Source organism: Notamacropus eugenii, chromosome 5 (genome assembly GCF_028372415.1).
Source record: "Notamacropus eugenii isolate mMacEug1 chromosome 5, mMacEug1.pri_v2, whole genome shotgun sequence".
NCBI lineage: Eukaryota > Metazoa > Chordata > Mammalia > Diprotodontia > Macropodidae > Notamacropus > Notamacropus eugenii.
Genome location: NC_092876.1, coordinates 48227236 through 48241459, shown reverse-complemented (window position 1 = coordinate 48241459; position 14224 = coordinate 48227236). Strand labels below are relative to the sequence as shown.

The window sequence follows — 14224 nt, the reverse complement described above, 5'->3', positions numbered from 1 at the left end:
CCAGGTCTCTCTTGACATCAAGTCCAGAGCCTCATCTTGGGTAACAGAATCATAGAACAGAGGGTTGCCACCTGGAGGTGAAGGACTAATGACTTGCTGAATGAAGGTCATTCAGTGGAAAAGCATGGATTTTTTTCCACTGCACCATGATGATTCCTTAGTACTTGCCTGAGGTAGACACAGAGGGTTATGGGATGGGGGAAGAAGGTGGCTTGTACATAGGATAGCTGGGCACTGGCATTCTGGACTATAAAGGTCAAGGCACTGGTCACTAGGCACCAAGAACCCAGCCTCCCCAGACAGCTCATCTCCCACTAACCAGCCACAGCCTGACCAGATAAGCCTGAGAAGATTCCATCACCCATAGTCATCCAACCAAAGCTGCCTACCACCTCACTCCATTCCACTAACCCCTGGTGAGTGAGAAGGTGCCTGGTCACCAGGTCTAGGGCCCAGAAGCTTGTGCAGCTGGTCTCAGTCCATCCTCATTGGGCCAGCGTGGGAAGACTGCCATCAAGGATGTTTACTGCCCAGAAAAAAGTCAACTCATAACCTGGCTCTCTAGGTCAGCCATAAAGGCATCCCTGAGGAATTTCACACATCCCACAGAGTCCTCATGAAAATCCTTTGTGGCTGTCATGGCCAGCCATATCGGAACAGCCTCTGCACTGAGAAGCCAGAGCCACAGAGCTGAAAAATACCTTCAGAATGAAAACAACAGATTCAGAGAAACATGTGAAGACTTATATGAACTGATGCAAGTGAAGGGAGCAAAACCAGGGGGACAATTTACACAATACCAACAGCATCGCAAAGACAAACAACCTTAAAAGACCTAATGATAACAATGACAGCTGGCATTAATATAGTATTTTGAGGTTTACAAAGCATTTTACACCTGTTCTCATTTGGTTCGCACAACAACCCTGGGCACAAAGTGTTATTATTCTTATATTTTTACAGCTGAGAAAATTGACTGATATATACGATGCCCAACCATAACTCCAGAAGAGCAACAAGGAAACCTGCTACCCACCTTCTGACAGAGAGGTGATAGCCTCAAGAAGCAGAATGAGACATACGGCTTTTGACATGGCTGACTGTTTTGCTTGATTACGTATATTTGTTACAAGAGCTGAGTTTTCCTTTTTTTATCAGCTGAGCAGGGGGAAGGTAGGAGGGAGAAAAAAATAAATAAATGCTTATTAATTGAAAAAATATATTAACCAAATAAGTCTTTATCTTAAAGAAAAAATGGGGAAAAAGTAGAAAATACCTTCAGGTTCATATGGTGAAGTCCCTGTATTTTTCAGACAGGGCCCAAAGATGTGTCAAGTAAGAGGCAGCAGGGTACATTGAAAAAAGCTTTGGATTCAGAGGTGGCTGTTAAGTCATTCTTCAGTCATGTGGGACTCTTTGTGATCCCATTTGGGATTTTCTTAGCAAAGATACTGTTTGTCATTTCCTCTTCCAGCTCATTTTACAGATAAGGAAACTGACGCAAACAGGGTGAAGTGATTTGTCCAGGGTCACACGGGTAATAAATGTCTGAGGCCAGATTTGAAGTCAGGATGAAGAGTCTTCCTGCCTCCAGGCCCAGCACTGAGCCATCTGCCTTCACATCCTCATTCCTTCCTACATGGCCTTGAGAAAATCTTTTAACTTCCCTGGGTCTCCGTTTCCTCATTTATAAAATGAGATAGCCTCTAAGGTCCCTTGCAGGCATCAAAGATACTATCTATGACTTGTCCAATGACTCATGAAGAGTTAACATCAGGCAGCTTTCAAACCCAGATCCCTTGGCTCCTGGTCCAAGGCACCCCAGCCCAACCAGGGAACCTACCTGCAAAGGTTGGTGTCAGGCTCACATACCCGGCAGGCTTCTGCAGCTCCTTCTGGACCTGCCCATTGTATGCCTGGTACTGCCCCAGGACAGCATTCCCTTTCTCCAGGCTCCTAAGGGCCCGGAAGGTCTGCAGCTTGCACTGAAGCAGCTCCTCGGGGTTGCTGAGGTTCCGGGGCAATTCCATAGCCACATACGTCAGGATCTCGGTCAGGTGGTTCTGGATGACGTCCCGGATGACTCCATACTCTTCATAAAAGCTGGTGCGGCCTGGGGGAATGAAAAGGGATGAAAAGAAGTCAGCGGGGCTGGGAGAACTGGGCACTGGATGAGGACAGGGAGGGAACCTGGTCAAGCCTCTGGTGGCTCTCAACTGCCTGCTAAGTCAAGTGCAAACACCTGAGCCTGGTACGTAAGACTCTCCACAATAGAAAAGCAGGTTATTTTTTTCAGCATTTACCACCACCACCCCCACTCTGAACCTTAAACTCATGCTTTCCCACCTCTGAGCTTTTGCTCACTCAGGTGCCTGACCTTAAAATGGTCCCTCTTTCACCTGCTTGATTTCTTCCTTTTGCTACTCAAAAAGCAACCCCTCCGGGAAAGCCCCCTAAATACCTCCCCAAGACAATGATGATGACCATCTCCCTTGAATCTTACATTGTTTCCTTCTCTCTGGTTCATATTACAGCTACTTATGTTTATGTTTTATCCCTTACTAGACAACAGGCTCCTAGAGGACAGACCTATGTCTCATCTAAATTTTTTTTATCTTTTCCAGCCCCCTGCATAGTAAATTGTATAAAGTTATACTACCACTAATAATAATTAATAATAACAATTGACAAAAGGTAACCTTTATATAGTGCTTACTATGTGTCAGGTGGGGCAGCTGGGTGGATCAGTGGATAGAGCCCTGGGCCTGGAGTTATGAAGACTTGAGTTCAGATCTGACCTCAGATGCTTCCTAACTGTATGACCCTGGACAAGTCACTTCTCCCTCTTTGCCTCAGTTTCCTCATCTGTAAAATGAGCTGGAGAAGGAAATAGCAAACTACTCTAGTATCTTTGTCAAGAAAACCCCAAATGGGGTCACAAAGAATCAGAAATGACTGCAACACAACTGAACAGCAACATGTCCCTGGAACTATGCAAATGTAACACAGTAGAAATGGATAAGATCTGCTATTAGGAGAGACCCAATTTGAATCCTTCCAATACTCGCTAGCCATGTGACCCTAGGAAAGTTATTTTAGCCTCAGTCTCCTCATCTGTAAATTGGGGATGATAAGTATCCCACAGTTTTTCCCCCAAAATTTATTAATTTGTTTTCAGTTTTCAACGATCACTTCCATAAGTTCCAAATTTTCTCTCCCTCCTTCCCAAAGACGATATGCCATCTTATATGGGTTCTATACATACATTCTTAGTAAAAACATTTTCATATTAGTCATGTTGCACAGAAGAATTAAAACGAATGGGAGCAACCATGAGAAAAACAAAACATAACATAACAAAGGAGGAAATGGTCTGTTTCATTCTGTATTCTGACTGCATAGTTCTTTCTTTGGATGTGGATGGCATTTTGCATCATGAGTCCTGTGGAAATGTTTTAGGACCTTGCATTGCTGTGAAGGGCTAAGTCTGTCCTTGAACACTGTGGCTGTTACTGTCCTCACAGGGTTTTTTGTGGGCTCAGATGAAATAATATAGACAAAAATGCTTTGGAAGCCACAAAGCCATGTAGAAACTATATAGAACTCGTATTTTTACTATTATTTACAAACAAATCCTTTTAAGGGGATGTGTTCTGTGAAGTTTAGATTCAGTCAAAGGATCGCTATTGAGCACCTACAGGACCACATGTGCCCTTGAGGCCGCAGGCTCCCCACCCCTGGCCTGGACCCTGGTTCAGGGTTTCATTATTGTTCACCAGGATTACTGTGATAGCCTCCTAACTGGTCCCACCTGGCTTTGTTTCTCCCCTCTCTCACCCATTCTCCATGAGTCACCAAACTGATATTCCTAAAACGTCAGATCTGGCCATGTGTTCTCCCTACTCACCCCTAATCAAAAATCTTCACTGCCTATTACCTGGAGGATGGAATACAAAATCCTTGACCTGCTATGGAAAGCCCTCTGCAATCTGACTCCCCCCACCCCTTCTAACCTCATTTCATATTACCCTACTTCTCAAACTCCATCCCAGTAAAATTGGTCTGCTAGACTCTGGTTCCTTATCCATACCATTCCGTCTCCCCTCTCTATGTCTTTGCACAAGTGGACCCCTAGACCTAGAAGACCCTCCCTCTTTTCCCTTACTTTCACCTTATAGAATTACACAAGGCCTCTTCTGATCCCTCTACCTCCCCCCCCCCCCACACACACATCCAGGTATTGGTAAATCTCTCCCTATTAAAATTTCTTAGCCTATACATTGTATCCATTTATGTATGTGTTACCTCCCAGGTAAATCATAAGCTTCTTGAGGGCAGGCAGTGTTTCCCCTTTTGTCTTTATCTCTACTTCCTAGCCTAGTATCTGGCACATAGTAGGGGATTAAGAAATACTTTTGAGACTCATGATGGAAAATGCTATCCACATCCAGAAAAAAAACTATGGAGTTTGAATGCAGTTCGAAACATACTCTTTGCACTCCTTTCTTTGGTTTCTTCTTTCTCACAGTTTTCTCCTTTGATTCTAATTCTTCTTTACAACATGACTAATGAGAAAATATATTTAATACGAATGTATATGTAGAGCCTATATCAGAGTGCATGTCGTCTTAGGGAGGGGGGAGGGATGGGCTGGGGGAGAAAATTTAGAACTCAAAATCTTGTGGAAGTGAATATCAAAAACTAAAAATAAATAATTTTTTGAAAAAAGAAATATTTTTGAGTTTAATTTGTTGAATTGAATATAAGCAATTCTGTTAAAAACAACTCTGAGGCACCATTTCACACCCATCAGATTGGTTAAGATGACAGAAAGTGAAAATGACAAATATAATGCATTGTGGGTGGAGCTGTGAAATTGGTCAGGCCATTCTGGAAAGCAATTTGGTGACTATGCCCCCAAAAGCTATTAAAACAATGCCTATCCTTTGACCCAGCTCTATCTGGAGATCAGAGGAAGAGAAAAAGGACCCATGTACACAAAAGTATTTATAGCGACTCTTTTTGTGATGGCCAAGAATTGGAAACTGAGGGGATGCTATCAATTGGGGAACAGCTGAACAAGTTGTGGTATGTGAAGAAGGAAGCATAAATAATGATCATTGCTGACATGTATAGAACATTTTAAGGTTTTTAAAACATTCTGCATACTTTCCACTAGGGGACTAGACTCGGAGTCAGAAAGACCTGAGTTGAAATCCTGCCTCAGACACTTGTAAGAGAAATCAATTAACTTAGTTTCCTCATCTGTAAAATGAGAAGTTGAATCTGATGATCACTAGGGTCCTCTCTAGCTCTTATCTAAATCTATGGTCCTACTACGCTCATTGGCTCCTTACAACAACCCTGTAAGATATGTACTGGAGAGGTTACTGTACTCAGTAAGTCAATACGCATTTATTTAGCCCTTAATATGTATCAGGCACTGTGCTGAGAGCTAGAGATACAAAAAAAGGCAAAAGACAGTTCCTTACCCCCAGGGAGCTTATAATCTAAGGAGGGAGACAGCATTCAAAGCAATTCAGATATGTGATAAATAGGAAATCATTAACTAATTAACTAATAATAATTATTAATATAATAAATAATAATGATTAACTAATAATAATAAAGCACTGGAATTAAAAGAAAATGGAGACGGTGGAATTTTAGTTAGGACGTAAAGGAAGCCAGGGAAGTCAGAGATGAGAAAAGAGAGCATTCCAGGCACCAGGCCAGTCAATCAATAAGCATGTATCAAGTGCCTACTACATGCCGTGCACAGTGTGAAGCGCTGTCAGAGAAAACGCCTGAAGTCAAGAGATGGGATGTGCATTTTTGTTCTGTTGTTTTTCTGTTGTGTCCAACTCTTTGTGACCCCATTTTGGGGTTTTCTTGACAAAACTACTAGAGTGGTTTGCCATTTCTTTTTCCAGCTCATTTTACAGATGAGGAAACTGAGGCAAACAGGGTGAAGGGACTTGCCCAGGGTCACATAGCTAGCTAGTGTCTGAGGCAGGACTTGAACTCATGAAAATGAGTCTTCCTAACTCCAGGTCCAGGACTTTGTTCCCTAAGATGCCACCTAGCTGTTCTGGGGTTTGTATAATAGGTGCTTAATAAATGTTTGTTAATTGATTGATTGATTATCCCCCAGTCCAATTTGGAACCTTACAGAAGGAAATCACTTGTTTTATAGCCAGGGGGTATATGTTCAAATCCCATCTCTACGATCTAGTGCCTTGGCGACCTCAGGCAAGTTGCTTAGTCTCTGGGCCTCAGTTTCTTCATCTGTCAAGTAAGGGGATCGATGGCCTACTAAGTCCCTTTCAGGTCTGGATTGATAATTCTGTCACTTTCCCTCCACCTTTGCCTCAGACACGTCTGGTCTCGCATCCAGAAGAGTTTTCCAAACAAGTCCCATCTGCTCTCCCTGCAGTCACCTGCTGGGATCTTTAAAAATAGAGAAAAGCTAAGAGCCAAGGAGATGATCCCTCCTGCTGGGAGAGGCTGGGCTCTCCTACTGCCTCCCCAGCTCATCAAGTCTGGCAGCTGGTCTCAGATGATTGACGCTTCCTCACTTGCAGGAAGCACAACAGATGGGGGTGAGAGTGGGGGAGCTAAGTTCCCTGACCCCTCCCTCCCTGCCCACAAACCCATGCTGAGGGCAGACGGTGCAGCTGGCCCACATCTGGGCTGCACCAAGCCCTCTAACCTTCCTGCATGGGTAGCACAGGCCCCTCCAGGGAAATTCTCCCTCCTTCCCCTTCTCCACCAAACAAAGCTCTCCAAAGGGGAGACAATGGCAAAGACAACATTAGTCTCCACATACACCTTCCCTGAGAGGAAATGCCAGCTGCTTAGAAGCCCTGGCACTAATAATAAAAACTCACATTTCTAGAATGCCATAAGGATTATAAAGGGCAAAACCTCAAAATGACCCTATCTGAAACATCATTCTCTTTATTTTACAAATGGAGAAACTGAGACCCATGGAGGTGAGGTCACAGAATCCTAGCCTAACATCCTCATTTTACAGATAAGGAAACTGAGGCCTATGGAAGTGAGGTCACAGAATCCTAGCCCAACCTCTTCACTTTACAGATGAGGAACACTTGACTAAGAGGGCCTTGAGTGATTTGCCTAAGGTCATGAAGCTAGTGAGTGTCAAAACCAGGTCCTTGGGCTCCCAACTTAGCATCCTATTCATTATATCACACTCTGCAAAATGTTTCACGTCAATTACCTCATCTGAACCTCAAAAATGATCCTATGAAGTATACATTATTCCATGAGGATTTGTTATCCCATTTTATGGATGAAGAAACCAAAGCTGGATGAAGTTAACTGACTTATCCATGATCATACAAGTGCCAGAGTCAGGACAGGGTCCGAAAGTCACAATCTCCAGGAATAAGGAGGTGATAGGGCCTCTGCCATCTACCCTGATCAGATGACAGCTGGAATGTTTAGTTGGATCTGGGCATGACATTTTGGGAAGGACAGTGATAAGTTTAGGAGGGGGAGGGAAAGCAACCAAAATGTGGAAAGGCCTCAAATCCATGACATATGAGGATGCAAGTGGAGAGATTCAGCCCAGAGAGGAGAAGGCCCAGCCAAAGACCTGCTAGCTGTCATCAAGTATCTGAAAGCTTGTCACATAAAAGAGGGATGAGCGTTATTCCGTTTGGCCCCAGAAGACAGAGCTCTCAGAACAGTGAGACAAGAAGTTGCAAAAAGGCAAATTTAGGCATGATATAAAGAAAAATGTTCTAACCTGAAATGCCCCAAAATGGAAGGAGCTGCCTTGGGAGGTAGTAAGCTCCCCCTCATCAGAGAGCTTAAGGCTAAGGCTGAATGGCCCTTGTTGCATAGATAGATTCATTGCTCAACCAGTAAACAATTATTAAATATTCACTCACTAGGCCTTGGAGATACAAAGACAAAAGCAAAACAGTCCCTCCCTCAAAAAGCTTACATTCTAATAAGGAAGACAACATGTTGTTTAGTTATTTCAGCCAAGTCTGTTTGTTTATTAACCCCATTTAGGGCCTTCTTGGCAAAAATAAAGGAGTAGTTTGCCATTTCCTTTTCTAGCTCATTTTACAAATGAGGATACTGAGGAAAACAGGATGAAGTGACATGCCCAGGGTCACACAGATAGTAAGTGTCTGAGGCCAGATTTGAACTCAGGAAGATGAGTCTGTGCACTATAGTACAACCTAGCTGCCACATGGACCTAAGTAAGTACTTGTAAAACAAATACCAAGCAGATAAAGGGGAAGGGGGTTGGAGGGAGGAGGAGAAGACTCTAGGAGAACCAGGAACAACTTCATGCAGAAGGTTGTACTTGAACTAGGTCTTGGAGAAAACCAGTGATTGCAAGAGGTAGAGGTGATGAGGGAGAACAATCCAGGCACAGGAGACAGCCAATGCAAAAGCACAGAGGTGGGAAATGAAGGATTTCAAGAAGGTTAATTGGGCTGGATCATAGACAATACATAAGGGAATAAAGTGTAGAAAGGTAGGATGGGACCAGGTGGTGAAGAGTCAAGTCAGTCAGTAAACATTTATTAAGCACCTACTGTGTGCCACTGTGTACTCTAGGGATACAGAAAGAGGCAAAAGATATCCCTGCCCTCGAGGAGTTCGTAATCCAATGGAGATAACAAGCAAACAAATACGTGAAAATAAGCTAGATACAGGATAAACATTAGATAATTAACAGAGGGAAGACTCTCGAATTAAGATGGCTTGGGGAAGGCTTCCTGTGGAAGGTGAGATTTTAGTTAGGACTTAAAGGAAGCCAGGAAGTGTTAAATGCCAAATAGAGGAGTTTATCATGGATCCTAGGTTGAAGAGAGAGCCACTGGAATTCGCTGAGAGGGTGAGGGGATATAGTCAGACTTGTGCCTTAAAAGAATCCCTTAGATCTCCATCCATTGGGGAATGACTGAACAAGTAGCATATGAATGTTATGGAACACTATCGCGCTATAAGAAATGATGAGCAAGCAGATCTCAGAAAAACCTGGAAAGACTTACATGAACTGATGCAAAGTGAAATGAGCAGAACCAGAAGAACATTATACATTATGATCAACTACGAAAGACTTAGCTCTTCTCAGGACTACAATGACCCAAGATAATTCTGAAGGACTCATAATGGAAAATGCAATCCACCTCCGCAGAAAGAACCAATGAAATCTAAATCACTTTTTTCACGGTTTTTTTTTAATCTCTATCTTCTTTTACAACATGACTAATATGGAAATATGTTTTAGATGATTACACATATATAACCTACATATAATTGTTTACTGTCTTAGGGAGGAGAGAAGGGAGGGAGGGAGAAAATTTGGAACTCAAAATCTTTTAAAAATAAATGTTAAAAATGTGTTTTCATGTAATTGGAAAAAATAAAACACTATTTTTAAGAATCCCTTAAACAGCTATCTGGACGATGACTCAAGAGAACAGAAAGGAGGGACTTGAGGTAGGAAAGTCAATTGCAGGAAGGCACCAACATATTGCCATATCTCAGATGAGAGTGTTGAGGGCCTGAACCAAGATGGTGGCTGAAGAAGAAGGTAATAACATCAAGAGAAGCTGTGGAACTATGAAAGACAAGATATGATTGGTAATTGGCTAAAGGCAGCCTCTTTAGGTAGAGCGCTGAACCTAGAGGACACTGAGTTCAAATTCAGCCTCAGACACTTCCTAGCTGTGTGAACCTGGGCAAGTCTTTTAACCTTGTTTGCCTCAGTTTACTCTTCTGTAAAATGAACTAGAAAAGGAAATGGCAAACCGCCCTAGTGTACATTTAGACTCCATTGGTTTTTTCTCTGGAGGTGGATAGCATTTTCCATTATGAAGGGGTGGGGAGGTACACATACTGCAACATGGTTTAGTAATGGCCAGAAAGGAGAAAGAACATCTAATTTGGAGTGAGAGGACTGGATTCAAATCCCAGCTCTGCTTCATATTAACCAGTATGACCTATAGCAAATGATGCACCCTCTCTAGGTCTCAGTTTCCTCATCTGTAAATGGAAAGGGTCAGCCTCCAAGATCATTCTCTTTTAGCTCCAAAGTCCTATGAACTCAATCCTATCAGTCCTGATGTTTTTGTGAGTGGGTGTGCTACAAATAAAGCCAGAAGACAAAATGTCAGGTCAGGAAAGGAAGCAGGTCAATCCAAGAGTAAGAATGAGAAGCAAGTGAAGGATCAATAATTGTGTACTCATGCAAGGACAAGAGACCCAGAAAGCGGTGAGCACATTGGGAGGACCCCTTGGGAGGGATTTATGGGAGGAAATAGAGCAGACTCAACCAGGCATGATTAGGTTTCAATCCATATAATCTAAGGAAAACTCATGTTGCTAAGAACACAGCTCCATAGCAGTATGGAAGTATTCCGCCATCTTGTCTCAGAAAGGCAGGCACCAACTCTTGCTATTTCCCCTTTTCAAACAGGGAGAATAGGGCACCAGAGGCCACAGAGCAGCAGGGAAAAAAAAAGAAGTTTGCTACCCAGAAATTCTACCTCTGGGCATGTGCCCAAAGAGAGCAAAGCCAGGGCCTGTGTTTACCAAAATATTCTCCGCAGCACTTTTTGTGCTAACTAAGCTTTGGAAACAAACCGGGAGTCTATTGATTGAACAAAGCAATGGCTGAACAAACTGTGATATGTAAATGGAATGGAATATTATTGTCCCAGTGGAAAGAGAGAGGAATTTGGAATCAAAGGACCTGAGTTCAAGCCACTATGAAATGTTGGACAAATTGTAGGCTTCATTTTCCTCCTCTTATATTCACATCCAGTCTCAGATACCTAATAGCTGTATGACCCTAGGTAAGTCATTTCTCCTCTATCTGCCTCAGTTTTCTCAATGGCAAAATGGAGATAGTAGCACTTACCTTCCAGAGTTGTGACGTTCAATTAAGAAAATATTTGCAAAGTGCTTGGCACAGTGACCAGAACATAGTAGATACTTAATATTTCCTTCCTCTCTCCCGCTCTCCCTTCCTTCCTTCCTCTTTTCCCCTTTTTCTTCCTTTCTTCTTTCCCTACTTCATTTCCTGCTTTTCTTCCTCCCTCTTTTCCTTCCTTCTTTTTATCCTCTCTCCCTCAATCCTTCCTTCTTTCTGTTTTTTTCTTTTCTCCCTCTCTTCCTTCCATCCTTCCTTCTTTCCTCCCTCCCTTCTTTCCATCCATGAATTCATAAAATGAGTGAGTTGGATCAGATGCGTGATTCTATGAAATAACAAGCGTAAGGAATTCAGAAAAACCTGAGAAGATCTGTATGAACTGATGCAGAAAGAAGTGAGCTGAACCCAGTAAACAATTACTTATATGCAATGACTACAACAACGTGAACAAAGAAAACTGAAAATCAAAGCCAGATGCAGAGCTCATTGTGGAGATAAATCTTGGTCCCTAAGAAGACATGAGGGAGTATCTCCCTGCTTCTCATAGGGAGGTGGGAACTAAGTGTGGAATGTTGGAGGATTTCTCTCTTAGTTTTGCTTGCCTCTCTTTGTTACAAGGAAGAGTTAATTGGTCAAGGAAGTGTCTGGCCACATATATCCAGAGATGGCTATGCTATAAAAACAAAAGGTACCAATAAAACTTTTTAATAAAAACATCATCTGGGTCTCCTGATTTTTAGACCCAGTACTTTAGTTCCTAAGACTGCTTTGCCCCAGAGGTACAGCCCAGGGCTAGCTGGGAGATCAGCATGAGGCACAGGGATAGACTCCAGAAGGGAGGACATGCAGAAGGGGGCATCTACTAGGGATATGTGATTCAGGGGCTTTCCCCTGGCAGCTGCCAACTCTGAGGTCCTCAGCAAACATGCTGACCTGAATAGGGCCCATCTGAGGCTATCAAAGCATACCCCATCCTCCAGCTTGATCTCTTAATGAAAATAACAATACTCATTGACAAAGTGTAGACAAACTCAAAGCCAAGAAGTCATGAGTTCAAATCCCACCTCTGACACCCACTGGCTATGTGACCTCAGACAAGTCACACCACTTCTCATTGTGCATTTGACTATATTATAATCACGAAGCCTCTTGAGTTTCAGAGAAGGTGCCAACCTGCACTGGTAGAGGTGATGTGGGACCAGGGCCCAAGAAGGAGACCAGGGAGCCCAACGAGATGACCTCTAGGGTCCCTTCCAGCTCTACACTCATAATAATGTTAACATCGGGCATTTATATAACACTTGTAAGTTTACAAAGTGCTTAACATTCTTTATCTCACTTGATCCTCTAAACAACCCCGGGAAAGTGGGTGCTATTCTTTTCCTCATTTTATGGATGAGGAAACTGAAGCAAACAGAGCTTCAGGGGACTTGCTCAGTGTCACATAGCTAGTAAGTGTTTGACGCAGGATTCAAACTGAGGTCTTTTTGACTCCAGGTCTAGCATTCTATCTCACTTCCATACACACACACACACACACATACACACACACACACACACGTGTATATATAATACACTATATACTAACTACTATGCTCCCACTAACACTATAAGTTGCAGGGAAAATGCCAACCTGAATTAGTAGAGGGAGTTTCCTAATCTGGAATTTCCTTCTATTAATGAAATTATTAACAATCATACTCTTGGAGCTGGAGGGACCTCAAAGGTCATCTAGTCCAACCCCTTCCATTTGACATATGGAGAAACTGAGGGAATGCTGACTTGCCCGAGGACACACAGGTTGTAAGTAGTAAAGCAGAGATTTGAAATTCAAATTCAGGGCTCTTTCTATTTCTTCCCTCCAAGAGGAAGTGTGGCACTACAGATAGGGCCCTGGATTAGAAATCAGGAGACCTCAGTTTAAATCCTACTTCCAACACGAGCACAGGACTGGGAGTTACCATGGACAAAGAAGTTAATCTCTCTGGGCCTTAGTTGTCCTCCTCTGTACAAAGTATCCATCATACTTACCCAACATGGCTATGGTAAGGCTCAGATATAATACATGGAAAGAGCTTTGCAAACTCTAAAGTGCTGTATAAATTCTGATAATATACCATACTTTATATCTTGCTGGATTCAGAGTCAAAGGATGACCTGAGTTCAAATCCCAGCTTTGACAATAACTAGATGTACGGCTCTAAGTAAGTCACTTCACCTCTCTGGGCCTCATCCTATCAGTGAGAAGAAAGCTCACTGGACTACATTGTGGAATTAGAGATGTAGCCCTGAAAGGCACCCCCAGGTGCCGGCACTGTGCCAAGTGCTAGGATGCCCTTTCCTGAATAGACTTATGTATGCTTTTCTGGTCTGGACCTATGATTTCATAAATCTAGAGAGTTCTCAATATGGAAATTTCCTCCACCAACTGGTTATTCCTCTGACTTATAGTCTTCAAGAGCTGCTCAGGGTTTGAGAAGTTAAGTGACTTGTCCAGGGTCACACAGTCAAAATATGTTGGAGGCAGGACTTGAACCCAGGACTTCCTAACTCCAAGGTCCCCCACCTTTAGTGAGATATATTACTATTCCCATTTCACAGATGAAACTGAGGTTTAAGGAGGCTTATTCATTAAGTGTCAGAGGTGGGATCCGAGGATGAGGTCTCTAGTTCAGGGACCTCAGCCACTGCCATCCTCCTCCTCCCCCTCATCCTCATTGTTCTCATTTCTATAGTGAGTTAAGATTTGCAGAACGCTTTTCAAACATCCTCTCCTTTGTAGACTTAGAGCCATAAGACACCGCAGAGGCCTTCTGGTCCAAGCCTGTTTTTCTACTGATGACAGCTGGAGGCCAGTGACTTACCCAAAGTCACACAGGGTTCAAAGTGGCAGAACTAGAATTAGAACCCAGGGGCTAGTTTTGATGTTCTGTGTTCCTTCCCCTAAGCCACAATTCTTCTAGTCCAACATGGAAGCCTGTTATGGGCCTCAGCAGAGGGATAAGGAGAGGGGGGATCTGGCTTCCAGGGTCAGTCAGACGGCTGGCCCTCTAGCTGACCTCCTCTTTGGGAATTCCCTTCCCTGGAGAGGTTCCTGAAGGAGCTCCCATATGGTGGAGTCTTAACTCTCCATCACCTACCCCACCCCCACCCTCACCCCAACCCCACTCCCCAAGCAAGCCCGAAGGAGACACTCAGGGTCAGGGCAAGTCCAGCTCCTCTCCCCAGGCCTTGAGAGTCTGCTCAGGAAGCAGAGCAGCCAAGAGACATAATTAGGAAGAGAGATCACAATATCCA

General features: G+C 43.3%; 1 protein-coding gene across 2 annotated transcripts in view; it reads right to left on the bottom strand.

The window, feature by feature from the left end:
• H6PD (hexose-6-phosphate dehydrogenase/glucose 1-dehydrogenase) overlaps positions 1-14224 on the bottom strand; it is a 50747-nt gene that overhangs the window by 11534 nt on the left and 24989 nt on the right. For both annotated transcript variants that reach the window (XM_072608786.1, XM_072608785.1), the window contains one exon: positions 1844-2113. In XM_072608786.1, coding sequence (XP_072464887.1) covers positions 1844-2113 — 270 coding nt within the window. The remainder of the gene's footprint in view (positions 1-1843; positions 2114-14224) is intronic.